General features: G+C 48.5%; 1 protein-coding gene across 5 annotated transcripts in view; it reads right to left on the bottom strand.

Annotated features, from left to right (window-relative positions):
- Positions 1 to 24,893, bottom strand: part of nr2c2 (nuclear receptor subfamily 2, group C, member 2) — a 413,970-nt gene that overhangs the window by 247,821 nt on the left and 141,256 nt on the right. For 4 of the 5 annotated variants that reach the window (XM_038810866.1, XM_038810865.1, XM_038810869.1 and 1 more), the window contains 2 exons: positions 23,358 to 23,537; positions 20,680 to 20,827 (listed from right to left, as the gene is read on the bottom strand). In XM_038810866.1, the coding sequence (XP_038666794.1) occupies positions 20,680 to 20,827; positions 23,358 to 23,537 (328 nt within the window). The remainder of the gene's footprint in view (positions 1 to 20,679; positions 20,828 to 23,357; positions 23,538 to 24,893) is intronic. The other variant, XM_038810868.1, reaches the window with a different exon arrangement.

Below are 24,893 nucleotides of genomic sequence, written 5' to 3'. Positions count from 1 at the left end.
GCCCAATGTACTTCCTTTTGTCAGGTTTCTTTCTCACTTGTAAAAATTAGAGAACCCCCTGAATGAGTTTCTTCTGAATTTCAGTCAGTTTCAGTCTCTCGTGGAATGTCAGCCAGTCTTTTCTCATTGTCCAACAAACGTTAATCCAAATTTCAAAGATCTTCTGCAGCCAAACTGCAAGCAGCATTGACAAAGAGGAGGGAAGATGGTTAATTTTAATCAATAAAACCCTCTCTTTTCCTTCACAAGGTTATTTTCAGCTGAGGATTCAATCAGTCCCAGTCCTGCCCAGGTGTAATCCGTCTTGTTTGTACAGATGCCACCTCCCCCAGAACAGGCCCCAATGCCGAGGAATCTGAAACCCTCCCCCTCACACCATCTCTTCAGCCACGTATTCATCCGATACATCCCACTACTTCTATTCTGATTAGCATGTGGCACTGGTAGTAATCCTGAGATCACTACCTTTGAGTTCCAACTTCCCAACATTCTTCCTAACTCACTATATTCTGCTTTCAGGACCTCATCCCTTTTTTTTAAACCTATGTCGTTGGTACCTATGTGTACTATGACCACTGGCTGTTCACCCACCCCCTCCAGAATGTTCCGTAACTGTTCCGAGACATCCTTGACCCTAGTACCAGGGAGGCAACATACAATCCTGGAACCTCGTTTGCAGCCACAGAAACGCCTATCTGTTGCCCTTACAATCGGATCCCCTATAACTATTGCACTCCCACACTTTGTACTTCTCTCTGCAGCAAAACTAACTGTGATGCAACAAATTTGGCTCTTGCTGCTTCTCCCAGAGAGGTAATTCGTCTCAACAGTATCCCAAACGGATACAGGAAATGGCCACAGGAGATTCCAGCACTGCCAGCCTCGCTCTCTTGCACTGCCTGGTCGTCACCTATGCCCTTTCTGTGGAATCTGACCATGCGGTGTCGCCACCTCTCTATACATGCTATCCATGACATTCTCTGCCTCGCGGATGCTCTATAGTGTTCCCAACCTCCACTCCAGCTCTGAAACTCAGGCTTCCAGGAGCTGTAGCTGGAGACAACTCCTGCACACATGCTGGCCTGGCCTCCTTACTATTAAATTTGGACTCTTCTTTCTTATGGTCACCTTCGATATTAGAGTTCTCAGAATGTGGTTCTTTCGTAGATTTTATCGTTGGCACGTTTCTGTGAGGAATCATTCTTGTAGAGACAATTTTGTCAGTAGTTAGCAGAATCAGGTTCACTACCATTGTCATTTGATATGTGATCAACGTCTTCAACATTTCTTTCTTTGAGTCATTTGATGCCCAATGAGTTTCCCTAATTCCCATATGCCCTACCCGTGGTATCTCATGAGCTATCTGCAGTACTCCACTCAGACTCTCTGTAATCATGAGTGAAGCTACAAATTTCACTCCTGCCAAATCGCTCCCCAAAAGTAAATCTACTCCATCCGCTGGGAATATCTTAACCACTCCAACAACTGCTGACACTAAATCACACACCAATTGTACTTTGCATAATGGAACTGGGATACAATCCTCACCTATCCTATTCACGAAAATGATTGGTTGAATTCGCCTTTCCTGAGGCTAAGTGTTGATACCAGGGCAGGATTCACGGACCTCTACGATACTAAAACTGGCGCCGCACATGGACCGATTCGGCGACCACTGAGAGGCGAATATCAGCACCATGTGGAACACAATCGCTTCCAATGAGAAACAATGCTGGTTTCGCTGAGTTCGCGATTGACACTCAGGAGGTTGACAAGGTTGCAGCCGCATATACACACTGCACTCCCCACACAAATCATCCCAGCCAACAAGATGGCAGCGAGGAGAGCAACACCAAGGTTCTTAGATGCTGAGCTCGGGATGCTGCTGGACACCATGGAGGATGACTCTGTACTCCGGCCCAGCAAGGAGGCTGCCAGCTGCTGCCGTTCGCCGTGCCTTGGCGCAGATGGCAGAGGCCTTCAGCGCCACGAGCAACTGTCTGGAGTGGCCAGCAGTGCCATAAAAACCTGCATGGCTGTCTCAGAGCGGCAAGGGTGAGCAGCATTATGCCTCGGCACCAACCGCCGTCCCCCACACAGCATAACAACCAACCCCAATCCCCCCAACCGGGGGAGGTTAGGGGCTGGTTTAGCACACTGGGATAAATCGCTGGCTTTTAAAGCAGACCCAGGCAGGCCAGCAGCACGGTTCAATTCCCGTACCAGCCTCACCGAACAGGTGCCGGAATGTGGCGACTAGGGGCTTTTCACAGTACTTTATTGAAGCCTACTTGTGACAGTAAGCAATTTTCATTTCATTTCAACCACAGGGCGTCCGAATCCCCCACATAGGCCACCATGGCCAGGTGTCCTGGCCACTGAAGCTACCAGCTACCCAACCCCTGGGCTGCATGAGTTGGACTGTCTAACAATCTGCATTTTCTGCTTCCACCCCATCGGAGAAAGCCGCCCATAACCGTCGAGAGTGGGAAAAGACGGGAGGGGACCGTCAGATCTGCGTCCCCTCACCAAAGTAGAGCAGAGGGCCTGGATGAGCTCGGTGGGCCTGAGGAAAGAGCAGTCGCCGTGATGGAGATTGGCGTCAGGCGAGGTACTAAAATCGCGCTGAGTTGCGATTTCCCGTTACACGTGCGTCAAACTTCCCCCTATCTAGTGCGCACCATACACATGCTCCGGAATAGCAGGTTGAGGTAGGAACCACTGAGGGGGCGGACGATTGGAGGGCCGGCCGACCCCAGGGACCAGCTGCTGTCCAGATGGGTTTCGGGCTTCTGGAACGGACAGTCCCATCAATCGTGGAGATGCAGTTGCAAAGCCAGGAACTACATGAGGGGTTGTCGCCTAACATCCAGCACCTGCAGGCGCAGGTGAAAGAGTCCAATCACATGCAAGAGCAAGAGGTGGTGTTGGCAGTCATCTGCCAGAGCCACCTGGACATTGCAGTGGCATTCCTGAGCATGGTCCAGTCACAGCGGGCCATGGTTAAGAGCATCGGCGGCATTGCCCAGGCACTGGTTGATGTGACACAGACACACAAAGTGGTGACCCAGTCAATGGGTGATGTGGCACAGTCCCAGATGCAGTTGGTCCACTCCCTGTGCTCCATGGCTGCGAGCATGCAGATCCTGGTCAAGACGAGAGCGAGCCTATAGGACTGTCAATGCCACATGGCTGGGAGCCCCGCTCGCACCCCCGTCCCATGGAGTAGCCAAAGGCCATTGGCAATCTCGAGGGAGGAGAAGGTGATGGGGGCCCACACTTCAGACTCCCCCCTCCTGTCCCTGGCGTATCTGGTGGGCAGCAGGAAAACAGGGCAGCACCATGTCACCTGGGACATTTGGACAGCAGCTTGGCCCATCCAGGCCTGGTCGGCCCAGAAGACTCCTGCCGAAGGGACCCAGGTCGCAGAGCGGGAAACACAGCAGGCCACCTCCACTCGTGATGTACCATCTGGGGCAGTGTTCTTCAAACTTTTTTTCCAGGAATCCATTTTTAACAACCAGCCAACCTTCAGGACCCAACCAGGCCGACCTTCGCGACCCAGGCCGGCTGACCTTCGCGACACACACCGGCCGACCTGCGCGACCCACAATTTTCTCTTACCTTGTTTGCTGCTGAAAAAAATGGAGGAAATAGCTTTGGGTCCCTTTGGCCCTCGTACACGCTCCTCCAATGGAACCTGTTGGATGAAGGTGAAGCCTTCTGGTGTGGAGTCTCCATCTGTCCAAAGTTCTGAATTTTTTTCCTGTACAATAGAACATAGAACAGTACAGCACAGAACAGGCCCTTCGGCCCTCGATGTTGTGCCGAGCAATGATCACCCCACTCAAACCCACGTATCAATCCTATACCCGTAACCCAACAACCCCCCCCCCTTAACCTCACTTTTTAGGACACTACGGGCAATTTAGCATGGCCAATCCACCTAACCCGCACATCTTTGGACTGTGGGAGGAAACCGGAGCACCCGGAGGAAACCCACGCACACACGGGGAGGACGTGCAGACTCCACACAGACAGTGACCCAGCCGGGAATCGAACCTTGGACCCTGGGGCTGTGAAGCATTTATGCTAACCACCATGCTACCGTGCGGCCCTGCACTCCCGATTTTATCAAATAAAACCCCACCCCGAACTTGTAAAAAAAAGAGTAAAATAAATGAAAAAAAATTAAATAAAATAAATGAAAAAAAATTAAATGAATAAAATAAATGAATAAAAACCACGCCAGAACTTGTAAAACAAAAACCTGCAACCGTTTTTAAAAATAGTGGCCGCACTGTGCATGCGCGCCCATCATTGTGCGCTTATGCGCAATGCAGCCCAATTTTTTTTACCGCGTTCGTGGCCGCTTGCAGACAGCGCTATAAAAAGCTGGCTGCTGCGCGGCGATTTGCACGATCGGGAGTGCCGTGGCCAATGGCTCCGTGACCCTCCCGACACCTGCCCGCGACCCACCCATGGGTCGCGCTCCAGACTTTGAAGAACACTGATCTGGGGATTCACCTCGATGTTGTGTTGGCCCGTAAAGACAAAAAATTACACACCATTTAAGTTGGCATGGGTGCAGGGCACACTTTAGTAACAGGGGCTAGGGCACAAATCTGTACATGGTTTTCACAATAAACACCTGTATACAATGTTACAACCTACCTAAGTGCTCTGTCAGAAGGGTGTGAGCTGAGCTGCAGGGCTGGCTGCAGAGTGGGCGGGTGGGGGGGAAAATAGGTGGACGTTGGGATTGCCCTTGGCTCAGGGACCATAAGACCATAAGACATAGGAGCGGAAGTAAGGCCATTCGGCCCATCGAGTCCACTCCACCATTCAATCATGGTTGATCCGCTCGTGTCACACCCCCGTAGGCTGCACGGTGGCCCGGTTGGCACTACAGACCCTGCTCCCGCATGTCCCCTCCCCTCCCCATCACTGCAACCCTGACCCCGTCGGTGCCCGCCACCATGGCGGTCCTCTGGCCCTGGCTCCTGTCCCTGCTGCCATGGGGTACCATTGTCTGGCGCTGCCATGGGGTACCATTGTCTGGCGCTGCCATGGGGTACCATTGGCTGGCGCTGCCATGGGGTACTATTGGCTGGCGCTGCCGTGGGGTACCATTGTCTGGCGCTGCCATGGGGTACCATTGTCTGGCGCTGCCATGGGGTAGTATTGGCTGGCACTGCCGTGGGGTACCATTGTCTGGCGCTGCCATGGGGTACTATTGTCTGGCGCTGCCATGCGGTACTATTGGCTGGCGCTGCCGTGGGGTACCATTGTCTGGCACTGCCATGGGGTACCATTGGCTGGTGCTGCCATGGGGTACAGTTGGCTGGCACTGCCGTTGACAGCAGTACGTTCTGCCGCCCCCTTGTAGGGGCTATTGAGGGTGTTGCTCTTCGGTGGGCCGTGTGATGCCCCGGATTTGGGGGGTGGGGGGAGTGGAGGGTGGGGTGTGGGGGTGGTGCAAGCACCCATACAGCCGGTGTCACTCTGCAGTACCAGGGACCAAGGTGGGTGGTCAGTGGGGTGTGCAGCAAGATGGATGCCTTGCCGGCCGCGGTGATTGCCGTCCGTGCCTGGACACGGCACCAGTCTCTTGGGGGAGGGTTCATCCCGGCTCCATGGCCCATCTTCTGGTCACCACCCTCCCCTCCCCTCACACTAGCAAGCAACCACCCCCCCCCCCCCCCCCAGGCCGTGTCCAGCCCGACAGCCCGTGGTCGTGGCTCTGCATGTCCTACCTCCTCTCTCTCTCTCCCTCATCAGCCACGGTGTTTGTTTCTCGAATTTTAAAAGCACAAGTGAACCTCGCCGTCAGGAATTCCCCCCATTGCAGACAACAGAATCACGGAGGCCGTGGAGAATACCTGATCAGGCCCGCTAATGATATACGTACATGCCGAGCGGAATGCATTGAAGCTGTTGTCAAGGCAGCGGAGAATTACAATTTGGTGTGAAACCGGCGCCTGCCATGATTTTGCCGTCAAAACCAATTCTCCGTCCAATTGTTTTTCCCGATTACGACGGAGAGTCCTGCTCCATAGCTTTTATTGAGCTCTCTGGAGGGAAAATCAAATCCTTCTCCAGTAAGCGTGTGTGAGCAGCCTCTGCGTCCTTAAGATGAGTTACAAAGAAAATCACAGCACAGGAACAGACCCTTCGGCCCTCCAAGCCTGCACCGACCATGTTCTACACTTCCGGGGACCGTATCCCTCTATTCCCATCTTATTCATGTATTTGTCAAGACGCCTCTTAAACGTCACTATCGTCCCTGCTTCCACCACCTCCTCCGGCAGCGAGTTCCAGGCACCCACTACCCTGTGTGTAAAAAAACTTGCCTCATACATTTCCTTTCAACCTTGCCCCTCGCACCTTAAACCTATCCCCCGTGTAATTGATTCCTCTACCCTGGGGAAAAAATCTCTGACTATCCACTCTGTCTATGCCCCTCATAATTTTGTAGATCTCTATCAAATCCCTCAACCTCCGAAGTTCCAGTGAGAACAAAGCGAGTTTATTCAACCTCTCTTCATAGCTAATGCCCACCATACCAGGCAACATCATGGTAAATCTCTCTGCACCCTCTCCAAAGCCTCCACATCCTTCTGGTAGTGTGGCGACCAGAATTGAACACTATACTCCAAGTGTGGCCTAACTAAGTTTCTATACAGCTGCAACATGACTTGCCAATTTTTATACTCAATGTCCCGGCCAATGAAGGCAGCACGATAGCATAGTGGTTACCACAATTGCTTCACAGCTCCAGGGTCCTTGGTTTGATTCCCAGCTTGAGTCACTGTCTGTGTGGAGTCTGCACGTTCTCCACGTGTGTGTGTGGGTTTCCTCCGGGTGCTCCGGTTTCCTCCCACAGTTCAAACATGTGCTGGTTAGGTGGATTCCCATGATAAATTGCCCTTAGTGTCCAAAATTGCCCTTAGTGTTGGGTGGGGTTACTGGCTTTTGGGGATAGGGTGGAGATGTGGGCCTGGGTAGGGTGCTCTTTCCAAGAGCCATTGCAGACTCGATGGGCCAAATGGCCTCCTTCTGTATTGTAAATTCTATGCCGTATGCCTTCTTGACTACCTTCTCCACCTGTGTTGCCACTTTCAGTGACCTGTGGACCTATACATCTAGATCTCTCGGACTGTCAATACTCTTAAGGGTTCTACCATTCACTGTATATTCCCTACATGCATTAGACCTTCCAAAATGCATTACCTCACAATTGTCCGGATTAAACTTCATCTGCCATCTACGATCTAAATCCTGCTGTATCCTGTGACAGTCCTCATTGCTACCCGCAATTCCATCAACCTTTGTGTCATCTGCAAACTTACTAATCAGACCAGTTACATTTTCCTCCAAATAATTTATATGTACTACGAACAGCAAAGCACTGATTCCTGTGGAACACCACTAGTCACAGCCCTCCAATCAGAAAAGCACCCTTCCATTGCTACTCTCTGCCTTCTATGACCGAGCCAGTTCTGTATCCATCTTGCCAGCTCACCGCTGATCCCGTGTGACTTCATCTTTTGTACCAGTCTGCCAGGAGGGACTTTGTCAAAGGCCTTACTGAAGTCCATACAGACAACATCCACGGCCCTACCTGCATTAATCATCTTTGTGACCTCCTCGAAAAACTCTATCAAGTTAGTGAGACACGACCTCCCCTTCACAAAACCGTGCTGCCTCTCGCTAATACGTCCACTTGCTTCCAAATGGGAGTAGATCCTGTCTCGAAGAATTCTCTCCAGTAGTTTCCCTACCACTGACGTAAGGCTCACCAGCCTGTAGTTCCCTGGATTATCCTTGCTACCCTTCTTGAACAAAGGAACAACATTGGCTATTCACCAGTCCTCCGGGACATCACCTGAAGACAGTGAGGATCCAAAGATTTCTGTCAAGGCCTCAGCAATTTCCTCTATTGCCTCCTTCAGTATTCTGGGGTAGATCCCATCAGGCGCTGGGAACTTAGCCACCTTAATATTTTTCAAGACGCCCAACACCTCATATTTTTAGATCTCAATGTGACGCAGGCTATCTACACACCCTTCTCCAGACTCAACATCCACCAATTCCTTCTCTTTGGTGAATACTGATGCAAAGTATTCATTTAGTACCTCGCCCATTTCCTCTGGTTCCACACAGATTCCCTCCCCTGTCCTTCAGTGGGCCAACTCTTTTCCTGGCTACTCTCTTGCTTTTTATATATGTGTAAAAAGCCTTGGGATTTTCCTTAACACTATTTGCCAATGACATTTTGTGACTCCTTTTGGCTCTCCTACTTTCCTTGTATTCCACACAGGCTTCGTCTGTTCTCAGCCTTCTAGCCCTGACAAATGCCTCCCTTTTGTTTTTGACGAAGTCTACAATATCTCTCGCTATCCAAGGTTCCCAAAATTTGCCATATTTATCCTTCTTCCTCACAAGAACATGCCGGTCCTGAATTCCTTTCATAAGAACATAAGAACTAGGAGCAGGAGTAGGCCATCTGGCCCCTCGAGCCTCCAGTGAGTTAATTGTCTGCCACCATCCACGGATGAATGTGACAGGACTGCAGAGCTTAGATCTGATCCATACGTTGTGGAATCGCTTAGCTGTCTATTATTTGTTGCTTATGCTGCTTGGCACACGAGTAGTCCTGTGTTGTAGCTTCACCAGGTTGAAACTTCACCCCGCCTCCTCTCCAGCTACCAATCCAAAACTATTCTCCACGTCGCTCACATCCTCGCCCCCTCTCCTGCTATCAGTCCAAACTCAACTCCTGATGGCCTACTTCCAGAAGATGATAAGACATTGGAGCAGGATTCGGCCACTCGGTCCAGCAAATCTGCTCCTCCATTCAGTCATGGCTGATATTTTTCTCATCCCCATAATCCCTGATCCACTTTTTAATCAATAACCTATCTATCTAGATCTTAAAGGCACTCAGTGATTTGAACTCCACATATTCACCAACCTCTGGCTGAAGAAATTCCTCCTCATCTCTTTTAAAGGATCATCACTTTAGTCTGAGATTGTGTCCTCTGCTTCTAGTTTTTCCGACAAGTAGAAACATCCTCTCCACGTCCACAATATCAAGGCCTCATAGTATCCTGTAAGTTTCAATTAGGTCTCCCCCTTATCCTTCTAAACTCCAACGAGTACAGACCCAGAGTCCTCAACCATTCCTCAATAGACAAACTCTTCATTCCAGGAATCATTGTTGCGTACCTCCTCTAGACCCTTTCCAAGGCCAGCACACCCTTCCTTAGATATGAGGCCAAAACTGCTCATAATACTCCTAATGAGGTCTGAGCAGAGTTTATATAGCCTTAGAAGTAATTCCTGCTCTTATATTTGAAGAGCAGGGGCTGGTTTAGCTCACCAGGGGCTGGTTTAGCTCACCAGGCTAAATCGCTGGCTTTTAAAGCAGACCAAGCAGGCCAGCAGCACGGTTCGATTCCCGTACCAGCCTCCCCGGACAGGCGCCGGAATGTGGCGACTAGGGGCTTTTCACAGTAACTTCATTGAAGCCTACTCGTGACAATAAGCGATTTTCATTTCATATTCTAGCCCTCTCGACATGAATGCTAACATTACATTTGACTTCCTAACTGCGGACTGAATCTGCATGTTAACCTTAAGAGAATAGTGAACAAGGGCTCCCAAGTCCCTTTGTGCTTCTGATTTCTTAAACATCTCCCCATTTAGAAAATAGCCTATGTCTCCATTCCTCCTACCAAAGTGCGTAACCTCACACTTTTCCACATTATATTCCATCTGCCACTTCTTTGCCCACTGATAGAAATTGACCTTTTCAGTCAGCTATAACCATGAGGTATCATCTCGATTGAGGTAAAATGGTTAAATGAGAACTCATTAGGAATAATTAACTATAATCATATTAAGCAACAATAGCTGAGAATTCACTAAGGGTTGCTCCAGGTCATACACTTTAATTTCTGTCTTATTTCCCATTTGCAAGTTGCTTGAGGCTGCAAGATCAGTGACGTCAACTAGCTAAAAAGCCCCATTGTTGAACAGAACGGGTAGTCCCCTTTCAATGGTAACAGCGAATCTTGGGTAATAATGCTTCAACAAAAACTGTGTTTCTCTAATTAATGTTAGATGCAGGTGTGGACAATTTGGAAAATTGGCAAGCGATGGAATGGGAAATTTGCACCAATATATTAAGATGCATATATCTCTTAAATTGATGGGCAGACATTTTGGCCAAAATTAGTAAATTATAAATTAGTAAAAGCCAATCAGAAGTAAAGCTACACCTTAAGATAATAATCTCCTTAAGAATCACTTACCAGGATGGAAAAACTCATCCAGGGATCACCCCATCTATATTTCTGAAACATTTTTTCTTTGCTGCTTGCTTTTGCTAATCGTCATCTTTCTTTTGTTTAAATTACTTAGTTATGTTATCCTGTGTATTATGATTTGAAGAATTACTACGATCTGTAATTGAATGAAAACTCAGTATTCGCGAAAGACAATCAATCTGACTAGCTTGCCGCAGGGCTAGTTAGAAACTATCTAAATTTTGAATTGAAAATGAGTTTACCAATGGCACAGCTGACAAATAAAGTACAGTAAGAAGTCTTACAACACCAGGTTAAAGTCCAACAGGTTTCTTCGCATCACTAGCTTTTGGAGCACTGCTCCTTCCTCAGGTGAATCTACCTGGTGTTGTAAGACTTCTTACTGTGCTCACCCCAGTCCAATGACGGCATCTCCACATCATGACAAATAAAGTACAAGTTGACTTTGCCAAAACGCACAGACTTGACCTCTGTTATTTGGGAACTGAGAAGAGATAACGGATATCCAGGGTTTTCGAAAAGGCACAGAGATCCATCACCCACTCTCCTAGCCTGTTTAAGCCCTTCTACAGTCCCCCTACTTCCTCAATACTACCTGTCCCTTCACATATCGTTGTATCATCTGCAAACCTAGCAACAGTGCCTTCCGCTCCTTCTTCCAGATCATTAATGTATATTGAGAAAAGCTGTGGTTCCAGCACCGACCCCTGAGGCACATCACTAGTCACCATCTGCCATCCTGAAAAAAAAACCTTTTTATCCCCACTCTCTGCCTTCTGCCAGTCAGCCAATCCTCTATCCATGCCACGATCTTATCCTTAACACCATGGGCGTTTAACTTATTTAACAGTCTCTCTGCGGCACTTGTCAAAGGCATTCTGGAAATCTAAATAAATCACGTCCACTGGTTCTCCTTTGTCTAACTTTCTTGTTACCTCTGTAGCCACCAAAGTTGGCCTCTGCCCGGCATAAAATGGAGAATTGAAATGCATGCAGGGAAAATTGGACAATGTCAGAAAGACAAGCAAGCTGCAGAATCTCTCTGTGTATTCTGTCTGCAGAGAAACCAGACAGCACTGAAACTGTCTGCATACTAATTGAGCGATTCCCGGTGATTCCCGGGCACAATGGACACAATCACGAATAACAACGGTCAAGCTAAACTCTTAGGCGCCAGCAGGAGTCCCGGACAATAAGTTACAAACAGCCCCAAGAACCGCCCAGCGATCGGGAAACAGCCCCAGTATTGGGGAATTCAAACCAATCGATTGGTATGAGGTCCAATCGATTGAAAGCAGGTATAGGTTCCGCCCAGATGGGCGCGAAGCCCCTGTGACCTATAAAGGACAGATCCCAAGTCCAGCTCTCTCTCTTAGCCGGCCCTCCCAGCAGAACACCTTTGCAGCAGCTCTCTAAGAACTTGAACGTGAGAAGGAGAGGCCTGGCCAGCAGCTACACCGACAAGTAAGTGTCGCTGCGAGAGTAGACACTCCTGACCCCTTAGCCCGTACCAACTGGGAAGCCTGCAGTCTCAGGACAGAACAAGAGGCCATTGTTCCCTGATCCAGTGTGTTCCCTTATCGAAGATAAGTATTGGCTTATAGTGGTAGGAATAGCTTAGTCCGTTAGTATTAGTTGCATGAGTACCGATTTACTGTGTAATAATAAATGTGTTTGATTGAACCTTACTAACTGTTGTATTGAGTCATTGATCTGAACTTGAACCTGAACCTCGTGCGGTATCATAAAGATACCTGGCGACTCTAGAGCTAAGGAATAAAACAGAGCCAATTGAGTGTTAAGCACACTCAGTAAAACGAGCAACACCTCCTCAAAGAACAGATTTGTCACACATGACCTCCCCTTGACAAAGCAGTACTCCTCAATCTCATCTTCAATAATAGACTCTAAAATCTAACTAATGACCGAAGTCAGGTTAACTGGCCTATAATCAGTCAGAGTCAGCATGGATTTATGAAGGGAAAATCATGTTTGATAAATCTGTCGGAATTCTTTGAAGATGTAACCAGTACAGTTGACAAGGGGGAGCCAGTCGATGTGGTATATTTGGACTTTCAGAAGGCGTTTGACAAAGTCCCGCACAAGTTTTATTGTGAAAAATCAAAGTGCATGGAATTGGGAGAAATATATTGAGGTGGACAGAAAACTAGTTGGTATGAGGAAACTAAGAGTAGGGATTAATGGTTCCTTTTCAAATTGGCAGGCAGTAACTAGTGGGGTACCACAAGGATCGGTGCTGGGATCCCAGCTATTCATAATAAATATTAATAATTTGGACGAGGGAACAAAATGTAACATCTCAAAGTTTGCAGATGATACCAAGGTAGATGGGAGGGTGAATTGTGACGAGGATGCAGGGGTCCTACAGCATGATCTGGACAGGCTGGGCAAATCAATGACAGTTGCAGCATAATTTGGGTAAGTGTTGTTATGGGCCAGGGTTTAGAGAACTCCAAAGTATATCATGGAGATCCCCTGACCCACGACATTTACTAGATTGTGGTATGGAGAGCATGCGGCCACTCTACAGGTGTGGTGCAGCAGAAATCTTAAAGTAATTTTTATGAGCAAAACAATGTTTATTCTATGAACTATTACCTTCTTAAAACATACAGTGAACACCTGAGCAACCATCAATTCAAATACAACCCCCAAAGAATACAACACTCAAAGTTATCCTTAAACTTTCCTTTTAGCATCCATAAAACAAAACCACTTTTTACAGAAGGACATCAGGTTTAAATTCTCTAATATAATAATAATAATAATCACTTATTGTCACCTGTAGGCTTCAATTAAGTTACTGTGAAAAGCCCCTAGTCGCTACATTAGATAGATAGAACAGTACAGCACAGAACAGGCCCTTCGGCCCTCGATGTTGTGCCGAGCAATGATCACCCTACTCAAACCCACGCATCCACCCTATACCCGTAACCCAACAACCCCCCCCCCCCCTTAACCTTACTTTTTAGGACACTACGGGCAATTTAGCATGGCCAATCCACCTAACCCGCACATCTTTGGACTGTGGGAGGAAACCGGAGCACCCGGAGGAAACCCACGCACACACGGGGAGGACGTGCAGACTCCACACAGACAGTGACCCAGCCGGGAATCGAACCTGGGACCCTGGAGCTGTGAAGCATTTATGCTAACCACCATGCTACCATGCTGCCCATAACATTCTGGCGCCTGTTCGGGCAGGCTGGAATGGGAATTGAACCTGCGCTGCTGGCATTGTTCTGCATTACAAGCCAGCTGTCTTAGCCTACTGTGCTAAATTCCAGCCCCTGGTACTGAGGGCAATTGATACCCTGATACTGAGAACAGTTATCACTCTGAATTCACCAAATGATCTAGAGATAGTCTTTAGATGGCAGAGAGATCAAAATTACATCTTCTATGGCTGGCTGCAACTCCAACACTAAAACGAAACTAAAAAACACAGACACACCCAAGTTTTTCCTCAAAGTGAAACTAAAAAGCAGAGCCAGAGCTCAGCTCCACCCACACTCTGACATCACTGCAGCCACTTGAGCAGACAAAGAAGGCTAATGGTATGTTGGCCAAAATTGCAAGAGGTTTCGAGTATAGAAGCAGGGATGTGTTGCTGCAATTGTACAGGGCATTGGTGAGACCACACCTAGAATATTGTGTGCAGTTTTGGTCTCCTTCTCTGAGGAAGGATGTTCTTGCTCTCGAGGGAGTGCAGCAAAGGTTTACCAAACTTCAGGGATGGTGGGACTGTCACATGAGGAGAGATTGACTAGGTTGGGATTGTTCTCGCTGGAGTTCAGAAGAATGAGGTGTAGGGGGGGGGATCTCATAGAGGCTTATAAAATTCTAACAGGACTAGACAGGGTAGATGCAGGGAAGATATTACCAATGATGGGTGTGTCCAGAACCAGGGGTCACAGCTGAGGATTCAGGGTAAACCATTTCGGACAGAGATGAGGAGACATTTCTTCACACAAAGAGTGGTGAGCCTGTGGAATCATCACCACAGGAAGTAGTTAATGTTAAAACTTTGAATATATTCAAGAGGCGGCTGGATATAGAACTTGGGGAGGATGGGATCAAAGGTATCGGAATTAAGCTATTGAGTTGGATGATCAGCCATGATCGTGATGAATGGCGGAGCAGGCTCGAAGGGCAAACAGGCCTCCTCCTGCTCCTATCTTCTATGTTTCCCATCTTCTGCTTCCCTCCCTTCTTAAACAGCGGGAGCTGTTTCCAGGACTTTACAGTCCTCTGTGACATGCCCTGCCTCCAGTGATTCCTGAAAGATCATCACAAATGCCTCCACAATCTCCTCAGCTATCTCTTTTAGAACCCTGGGGTGTAGTTTATCCGGTCCAGGTGATTTATCCACCTTCAGACCTTTCAGTTTCTCCAGAAACTTCTCCTTAGTGATAGCCACTGATTCTCCTGGAGCTCTGGCATCCCACTGGTGTCTTCCACCGTGAAGACTGATGCAAAGTAACTATTCAGTTCCTCTGCCATTTCTTTATTTCCTTTATTTATTTTTATTTTATTTTGCTGTACAAAACTCTGGTGCGGCAGCATTTGGAGTATTGCGTGCAGTTCTGGTCGCCACATTATAGGAAGGATATGGAAGCATTGGAAAGAGCGCAGAGGAGATTTACCCGGATGTTGCCTGGTGTGGAGGGAAGATCTGATGAGAAAAGGCTGAGGGACTTGAGGCTGTTTTCGTTAGAGAAGAAGGTTAAGAGGTGACTTAATAGAGGCATATAAGATGATCAGAGGATTAGATAAGGTGGACAGTGAGAGCCTTTTTCCTCGGATGGTGATGGCTAGCACGAGGGGATATAGCTTTAAATTGAGGGGAGATAGATATGGGACAGATGTCAGAGGTAGGTTCTTTACGCAGAGAGTAGCAGGGGTGTGGAATGCTCTGCCTGCAACAGTAGTTGACTCGGCAACATTAAGGGCATTTAAATGGTTATTGGATAAACATATGGATGACAATGGAAACGTGTAGATGGGCTTTAGATTGGTATCATAGGTCAGCGCAACATCGGAGGCCGAAGGGCCTGTACTGCGCTGTAATGTTCTAATGTTTAATTATTACTTCTCCAGACTCATTTTCCAGTGGTCCAATGTCTATTTTGCCTCTCTCTTACCATTTATATATTGAAAAAAACTCTTGCTATCTTCTTTTATACTACTAGGTAGCTTGCACTCATATTTCATCTCCCCCCCCCCCCCCCTATTGCTTTTTTAATTGTCCTCTGCTCGCATTTAAAGGCTTTCCAATCCTCTGCCTTCCCAGTAATCCTCGCCACTTTGTATGCTTTTTCTTTTTCTTTTGTGCTGTCCTTGACTTCCCTCATCAGCCATGGATCCCACGTCCTCCGCTTAGCGTGTTTCCTCCTCCTTGGGGTGAATTTCTGTTGCGCCTTCCGAATAACCTCCAAAAGCTCCTGCCATTGGAAAAATACCATGCCAACATATCTGGAAATGTCAGTGTGGATAATAGCACCATTACAATGTTAGTCAATAGTGTTTTCTTTTCCCAGCCAACTTCTAATCTTGAACTAACGTTTACGGCGAGCGTTGCCCCGGAGCTCCGTCTCTCTATCCAAATCTAGGCAAATCTTGCAGTGTTGCTTAAAGCACGGGAGCATAGTGGTTAGCACAGTTGCTTCACAGCTCCAGGGTCCCAGGTTCGATTCCCGGCTGGGGTCACTGTCTGTGCGGAGTCTGCACGTTCTCCTGTGTCTGCGTGGGTTTCCTCCGTATGCGCCGCTTTCCTCCCACAGTCCAAAGATGTGTGGGTTAGGTGGACTGGCCATGGTAAATTGCCCTTAGCGTCCAAAAAGGTTAAGTGGGGTTACTGAGTTACAGGGATAGGGTGGAGGTGTGTGCTTGAGCAGGGTTCTCTTTCCAACGACCGGTGCAGACTCAATGGGCCAGCACTGTAAATTCTATGATTCATCAACTTGGTCTTTCCAAACTGAGGGTGAGCTCCCACCTGCAGTATATGTGGTAAACTACAGTTCCAGCGGTTTCTCTGTGTCAGGTGCAGAAGTAGCTGCCCCTCCATTCTGCTCTCTCACTCTGAGTCTTGAAGACTTCCTTGAATCTGAGAGTTTCAGGGATAGCTCAGGTCTTAGGAACACCCCATTAATATAATATTTGTTATTTGCGTGAAGTGGGTATCATGAACACTAGCAGGCCTACTTCCTAATGCATCCTATCAACACGAAGTCTGGTCAGTGAGGAGTTGATGGTGGAAACTGGCTAACAACACATTACTATTGGTAACTGTGGATAACTGCCTCTAACTGAGGGTAACTGACAGTAACTATAGTTTTTTTTATATATAAATTTAAAGTACCCAATTCTTTTTTTCCCAATTAAGGGGCAAATTAGCGTGGCCAATCCACCTACCCTGCACATCTTTGGGTTGTGGGGGTGACCCACACAGAACATAGAACATAGAACAGTACAGCACAGAACAGGCCCTTCGGCCCTCGATGTTGTGCCGAGCCATGATCACCCTACTCAAACCCACGTATCCACCCTATACCCGTAACCCAACAACCCCCCCTTAACCTTACTTTTTAGGACACTACGGGCAATTTAGCATGGCCAATCCACCTAACCCGCACATCTTTGGACTGTGGGAGGAAACCGGAGCACCCGGAGGAAACCCACGCACACACGGGGAGGACGTGCAGACTCCGCACAGACAGTGACCCAGCCGAGAATCGAACCTGGGACCCTGGAGCTGTGAAGCATTTATGCTAACCACCATGCTACCGTGTTGCCCCTAGACACGGGGAGAATGTGCAGACTCCACACGGACAGTGACCCAGGGCCAGGAAACCCCATGCCCTCAGCGTCGTGAGGTAGCAGTGCTAACCACTGTGCCACCGTGAAACTAACTGTAGTTAACTGCCGGTAACTATGGCGAACTGAAAGTAACTGAGGGTACCTATGGCAAAGTGCAGCTAACTGGGATTCACACTTTGGGAAAGTGGTATTGAGACCATCCCCCCACCCAGCTGTAAATCAGCCTTTGTGTGCTTGGTAAATTATGAGGTTGAGTCTGCTACACATGCTTTTCTAAACACTGTTGACTAACATCGTTATGGTACTATTATCCTGACGAATATTTCCAGATGTTGCCAGTGTACTGTACCATGAGCTGCATCATTCTCAAACCTGACCATGTTCAAACCCTATGTCTATGAAATCGGAGTCACAGATGGGTCCGTTTTGGACAATGTGTGCAGGAGGGTTTCCTGACACAGTATGTAGATAGGCCAACAAGAGGCGAGGCCACATTGGATTTGGTACTGGGTAATGAACCAGGACAGGTGCTAGATTTGGAGGTAGGTGAGCACTTTGGTGATAGTGACCACAATTCGGTTACGTTTACTTTAGCGATGGAAAGGGATAGGTATACACCGCAGGGCAAGAGTTATAGCTGGGGGAAAGGCAAATATGATGTGATGAGGCAAGACTTAGGATGCATAGGATGGGGAAAGAAACTGCAAGGGATGGGCACAATTGAAATGTGGAGCTTGTTCAAGGAACAGATACTGCGTGTCCTTGATAAGTATGTACCTGTCAGGCAGGGAGGAAGTGGTCAAGCGAGGGAACCGTGGTTTACTAAAATAGTTGAATTACTTGTCAAGAGGAAGAAGGAGACTTATGCAAAGATGAGACGTGAAGGTTCAGTTAGGGTGCTCGGGAGTTACAAGTTAGCTAGGAAGGACCTAAAGAGAGAGCTCAGAAGAGCCAGGAGGGGACATGAGAAGTCTTTGGCAGGTAGGATCAAGGATAACCCTAAAGCTTTCTATAGGTATGTCAGGAATAAAGAATGATTAGGCTAAGAGTAGGGCCAGTCAAGGACAGTAGTGGGAGGTTGTGCGTGGCGCCCGAGGAGATAGGAGAGGTGCTAAATGAATATTTTTCTTCAGTATCCACGCAGGAAAAAGACAATGTTGTCGAGGAGAATACTGAGATACAGGCTACTAGACTAGAAGTGCTTGAGGTTCATAAGGAGGAGGTGTTAGCAATTCTGGAAAGTATGAAAATAGACAAGTCCCCTGGGCCGGATGGGATTTATCCTAGAATTCTCTGGAAAGCTAGGGAGGAGATTGCTGAGCCTTTGGCTTTGATTTTTATACCGTCATTGTCTACAGGAATAGTGCCAGAAGACTGGAGGATAGCAAATGTTGTCCTCTTGTTCAAGTAGGGGAGTAGAGGCAACCCCGATAACTATAGACCAGTGCAAAGTCTTGAAAAGGTTTATAAGAGATAGGATTTATAATCATCCAGAAAGGAATAATTTGATTAGGGATAGTCAACAGGGTAAGGTCGTGCCTCACAAACTTATTGAGTTCTTTGAGAAGGTGACCAAACAGGTGGACGAGGGTAAAGCAGTTGATGTGGTGTATATGGATTTCAGTAAAGCGTTTGATAAGGTTCCCCACGGTAGGCTATTGCAGAAAATACGGAGGCATGGGATTCAGGGTGATTTAGCAGTTTGGATCAGAAATTGGCTAGCTGTAAGAAGACAGGGTGGTGGTTGATGGGAAATGTTCAGCCTGGAGTTCAGTTACTAGTGGTGTACCACAAGGATCTGTTTTGGGGCCACTGCTGTTTGTCATTTTTATAAATGACCTGGAGGAGAGCGTAGAAGGATGGGTGAGTAAATTTGCAGATGACACTAAAGTCGGTAGAGTTGTGGATAGTGTAGAAGGCTTTTCACAGTAACTTCATTTGAAGCCTACTCGTGACAATAAGCGATTTTCATTTCATTTCATGTTGCAGGTTACAGAGGGACATAGATAAGCTGCAGAGCTGGGCTGACAGGTGGCAAATGGAGTTTAATTCAGAAAAGTGTGAGGTGATTCATTTTGGAAGGAGTAACAGGAATACAGAGTACTGGGCTAATGGTAAGATTCAGCGCCGGCCCGAGGGTTGCTGGCGCCCCGGGCAAGCTGAACTTCGGTGCCCTTGGGGGGGCGGGGCCGAGGGGGGGGTGAGGGGCCGAGGGGGGGGGCGCGAGGGGGGGGGCCGGGGACCCGAAGGGGGGGGCGGACCCGAGGGCGGGGCGGGGGGACCCGAAGGGGGGGCGGACCCGAGGGCGGGGCGGACCGAGGGGGGGGGGGGGGGGGGGGGGGGGGGGGGGGGGGGGGGGGGGGACGGACGGAGCGGGAGGGGGGGGGGGGGGGGCGGACCGAGCCGGGGGGCCGCCCTGGGGGAGGGCGGCCACCGCGCATGCGCTGGTTGGCACCGGCCCAACTGCGCATGCGCGGGATCCGAGTCTCTGGCGCCCCCTAGCATATGGCGCCCCGGGCGACTGCCCGAGTTTCCGGTGCCTTGAGCCGGCCCTGGTAAGATTCTTGGTAGTGTGGATGAGCAGAGAGATCTCGGTGTCCATGTACATAGATCTCTGAAAGTTGCCACCCGGGTTGCTGTGGTTGTTAAGAAGGCTTACGGTGTGTTAGCTTTTATTGGTAGAGGGATTGAGTTTCGGAGCCATGAGGTATGTTGCAGCTGTATAAAATTCTGGTGCGGCCGCATTTGGAGTATTGCGTGCAACTCTGGTCGCCGCATTATAGGAAGGATGTGGAAGCATTGGAAAGGGTGCAGAGGAGATTTACCAGAACGTTGCCTGGTATGGACGGAAGATCTTATGAGGGAAGGCTGAGGGACTTGAGGCTGTTTTCGTTAGAGAAGAAGGTTAAGAGGTGACTTAATTGAGGCATACAAGATGATCAGAGGATTAGATAGGGTGGACAGTGAGAGCCTTTTTCCTCGGATGGTGATGGCTCGCACGAGGGGACATAGCTTCAAATTGAGGGGAGATAGATATAGGACAGATTTCAGAGGTAGGTTTTTTACTCAGAGAATAGTAAGGGCGTGGAATGCCCTGCCTGCAACAGTAGTGGACTCGCCAATATTAAGGGCATTTAAATGGTCATTGGATAAACATATGGATGATAAAGGGCATAGTGTAGATGGGCTTTAGAGTGGTTTCACAGGTCGGCGCAACATCGAGGCCGAAGGGTCTGTACTGCGCTGTAATGTTCTATGTTCTATACAGCAATCAAAGACTCTGAATTGCCTCACAGCTCTGAATTCAAAAGAAATCGAAACTGAGACATTCAGTCAATAAGGAACAGCTGATACTGAATTTATCAAACCAAGTCAAGGGGGAAATCATTTAACACTGCCGCGAGCCAAATGCTACAGCAATCCAGCAAGTCTCACTGCCGCTTAGTGTGTGCGACAAATCGAATAAAAGATCCAGGCTCTAGGCAGAGACTGCTGTTAATTATACCTGACACTCTCTTTGCCTGCGATGAATGTTGGCATGGCTGTGAGTGGGCTCCTTAGGTCTTTCCTGATGTAGATTTTTTCTGTGGAGGCGGCGCAGTTTGCTGGTTTTTCCCGCTGTGCTTCGATCGGCTTTCTCTCACACTGAACAGCTAATGTTAGAAGAAAAATTACAACATATTATCAGCACAGCAAGACTGGTGTATCTTCAGTACATCCCTAGCCTCTTTTCCAAACTCAACAAGGCTTCATATACCATGCAAAGCTGGTTGTGGTTCTTGGGAACAATTTGCAACCTTGACCAGCATTCTGTGCTTTTCTCTGAAAGGTATGCAACAATCCTGACACGAGAGATACCTGCCCTGTTCAGGCACTTAACTAATTTGGACAGGCAGTATTATCTAGCATGTTCATCAGACATGGATACAAATCTTTACCCAATGTGTCCAACAGAGAAAAGAGTAACTGTTAATGCTGGATCTAGTGAATGAGTTGCCAAGAGACTGAACATTTGGGGGACAATGTTCATGTTATCATCAGGTTTAGGTTGGCTCTGGGAAAGAATACAGAACAATTCAGAAAAAGAATAATTAACAGGTGGGGGGGCAACTTAGTGGGGCAAGAATGGATCTGACCTGGATTACGGCGGCATGGTGGCTAGCAGTGCTGCCTCACTGCTCCAGGAACCGGGGCTCAATTCCAGCTTCGGGTGACTGTGGGAGTTTGCAGATTGTCCCCGTGCCTGCGTGGGTTTCCTCTGATTTCCTCCCACAGTCCAAAGATGTGCAGGCTAGGTGGATTGGCCATGATAAATTGTCCCTTAGTGTCCAAAAGGTTAGGTGGGGTTACTGGGATAGAGTGGGGGCTCTTTCCAAGGGCCGGTGCAGACTCGATAGGCTGAATGGCCTCCTTCTGCACTGTAAATTGTGTGACTCTATTATAATTGGAATCAAAGGTTTAAATGAAATACAATAACGAGGAACCAGTTCAGCGACTTTAAAGGTATATTCACATGAAGGGGAAACGTGGGGCAAACAAATCCAGAGCTCAGTGGATGACAATAAAGAGATAGAGATTAAGTTGAAGCAGTAAAAGTTTACTTATCGCAGATGTCAGGTGGATAATAGGACTGAGAACCAGGATGAACATGGAAGGTACAAAAGGAAAATGAAAAAAGCAAAAAGAAGAAGTGAAGAGAAAGTATGAAAGGAGACCAGCAGCTAACATAAAAGGGAATCGATACGTCCTCTGCAGACATGTAGATAGTTGAGGAATTGTAAGAGGAGGACTGGGCTGGGTAGGGAACAAATAGGAGATTTAGACATGGAGTTAGTGGATATGACTGAGTTATTGAACAAACACCTTGCATCTGTCTTTATGCAGTTCTGACTACGTGACACACCAGCAGCAAGGTGACTCTTCCCCCGACACTCCAGCGACAGGTGACCCTCCCCCACCCCATGACACTCCAGCAGCTGGGTGATCCTCCCCCAACCTGCCACGGAACTCCAGCTGCAGGATGACACTTCCCCCGAAATACTACTGGCGAGGTGACACTCTCTCCCCCCCCCCCCCCCCACACACACACACCACTCCGATAGGCCAGCATGACCCGCCTCACCCAACATATCAGCGACAGGGTGACCTCCAACCCCCCTGACTAGCACTTGAATTATACGGTGATATGCCCTGCCACACACCAGCGTCATGGTAAGCCCCTCCTCACCAACACCCCAGCAAAAGGGTGACCGTGCCACCAGTTGAGCCTCCACCACTAACACGGCAGGGAGAGGGTGAACCTATCCCCTCATCCCCCCCAACATTCCAGCCACTTGGTGACACCCCCAACACACCAGCGGGAGAGTGACCCTCCCCCGACACACCAGCGACAGGGTGACCCTCCCCCGACACATCAGCGACAGGGTGACCTTCCCCCGACACATCAGCGACAGGGTGACCCTCCCCGACACACCAGCGACAGGGTGACCCTCCCCCGACACATCAGCGACAGGGTGACCCTCTCCCGACACATTAGCGAAAGGGCAACCCTCACTCCCAACACTTCAGCGACAATCACAGAATCTTAAATTGCAGCAGGAGGCCATTCAGCCCATCCAGTCGGCACGGCCCCTTGTAAACAGCATCCTACTTAATCCCAGACCTGTCCCTATCCTTGTAACCCAGTGACCCCACCTAACCTTTTTGGGCACGAAGGGACAATTTACTATGGTCAATCCAGTTAACCTGCACATCTTTGGACTGTGGGAGGAAACCGGAGCACCCGGGGGAAACCCACGCAGACATGGGGAAAACGTGCAGACTCTGCACAGTGACCCAAGCCGGGAATCGAACCTGGAACCCTGGGGCTGTGAAGCCACTGTACTAACCACTGCGCTACCGTGCCGCTTAATGTCACCTCCAACCCACACTCCAGCGACAGGCCTCACCCCGACACGTCAGCGATAGGGTGGCCCTCATCCCCTGACATTCCAGTGACAGGGTGGCCCTCATTCCCTGCCTCTCCAGTGACAGGGTGGCCCTCATTCCCTGCCTCTCCAGTGACAAGGTGACCTTCACCCCACCCAACACTCCAGCTACAGCCTGAAGCCCCCACCCTGCACTATAGGGTGACACTTTTCCCCTCACCCGCCCCTGACACTCCAGCTACAGGGTAATACTTACAGTCTATTTTCATGCCCATCTCTAAACATTTTTGAAGCCTGCAGAACTGACAGCGGTTACGATGATGCTTGTTGATGACACAGTCTTGACTGCTCCGGCAGCTGTATGTCAGGTTTTTCCTCACACTTCGTTTGAAGAATCCTTTACAACCCTCACAGCTGACAGCACCATAGTGACGTCCTTTAAAAGTAAAGGAGCACAAAGTGACATTGTCAGACTCTGGTTACTGAACTTGGAATCATTCAGAACAGAATTAGTCTCAAGCCTGGTTTACTGCTTTCACAATTCTGGAAATCCCACTGCGAGAATGTTTCGTTGGTTCCTGTCCCTCGATCAGAAGTTAAAGAACTGCATTTTTATAATACTTCTCACCATTTTAGGTAGTCTGAAAGTACTCCACAGCCAAGTAACCACTATTAAAATGGATTGCGGTTTTAATGTAGAAAATGTCGCAGACTATTTGTGACCAGCAAAATCCCACTAATAAGATCATAAGACATAGGAGCAGAAATAGGCCACTCGGCCCATCGAGTCTGCCCCTCCATTCAATCATGGCTGATATTTTCTCATCCCCATTCTCCTGCCTTCTCCCCATAAACCCTGATCCCCTTATAAATCAATATTGTTTTTTTTACTGATGTTCATTGGGAGAGAAATATTTTCCCAGTGCACTTACCATAGAACCATAGAAGCCCTACAGTCCAGAAAGAGGCCATTTAGCCCATCAGGTCTGCACCGACTCTCTGAAAGAGCACTCCACCCTATCCCAACAACCCCATAACCTAACCTACACATCCCTGGACATTTGATCATGTCCAATGCACCTAACCTGCACATCTTTGGACCGTTTTTTGGAGGAAACCGGCACACTCGGAGGGAACCCATGCAGAATGGGGAGAACGTACAAACTCCACACAGACAGTCACCCGAGGTCAGAATTGAGCCCAGATACCTGGCACTGATGCAGCAGTGCTAACCACTGTGCCACTCCACTTGGAATAACTTATTCGGGTCTTCTTCAAAATAACTGTGATAGGGTCTTTGGTATTCACCTGAGGGGCAGTCAGAGCCTTGATTCAATAACTCACCAAAAAGACAGAACCTCCAACAATGCAGCATTTCCTCGGTAGTGCACCAAAATGACAGCCGGGATTATGGAATCAAGGTTCAGGAGTGGGGCTCAAAGCCACAACTTTGGGATTTGGGTGACATTGCCTCGCACTGAGTCAAAGCTGATAGATATACCTGAGGCAGCTATTCCACTGGCAATTATGACGATCATTATTAATATTATGATGTATTTTAATTTGAAAGAGGAAATTAGGTGAAATGATGAGAGAGTCCATGATCTTTAATTCAGCTCTCAGTGTCGTGGGTGAAACACCATGAAACATCAACTCCCTGTAATGAGGAGGGATAAGCAGGCCTTGCGGTTACAAAGTACAGGTCCAAAATGTAATTCCAACCCAGTGTCCTTCGATTTTGATGGTGCTAAGTGTGCCTTGGCCACCTGTAATATTCATCGCAGTTTCTCAT

This window comes from Scyliorhinus canicula, chromosome 11 (genome assembly GCF_902713615.1).
Source record: "Scyliorhinus canicula chromosome 11, sScyCan1.1, whole genome shotgun sequence".
Classification (NCBI taxonomy): domain Eukaryota; kingdom Metazoa; phylum Chordata; class Chondrichthyes; order Carcharhiniformes; family Scyliorhinidae; genus Scyliorhinus; species Scyliorhinus canicula.
This window is presented reverse-complemented; position numbering and strand designations above follow the sequence as displayed.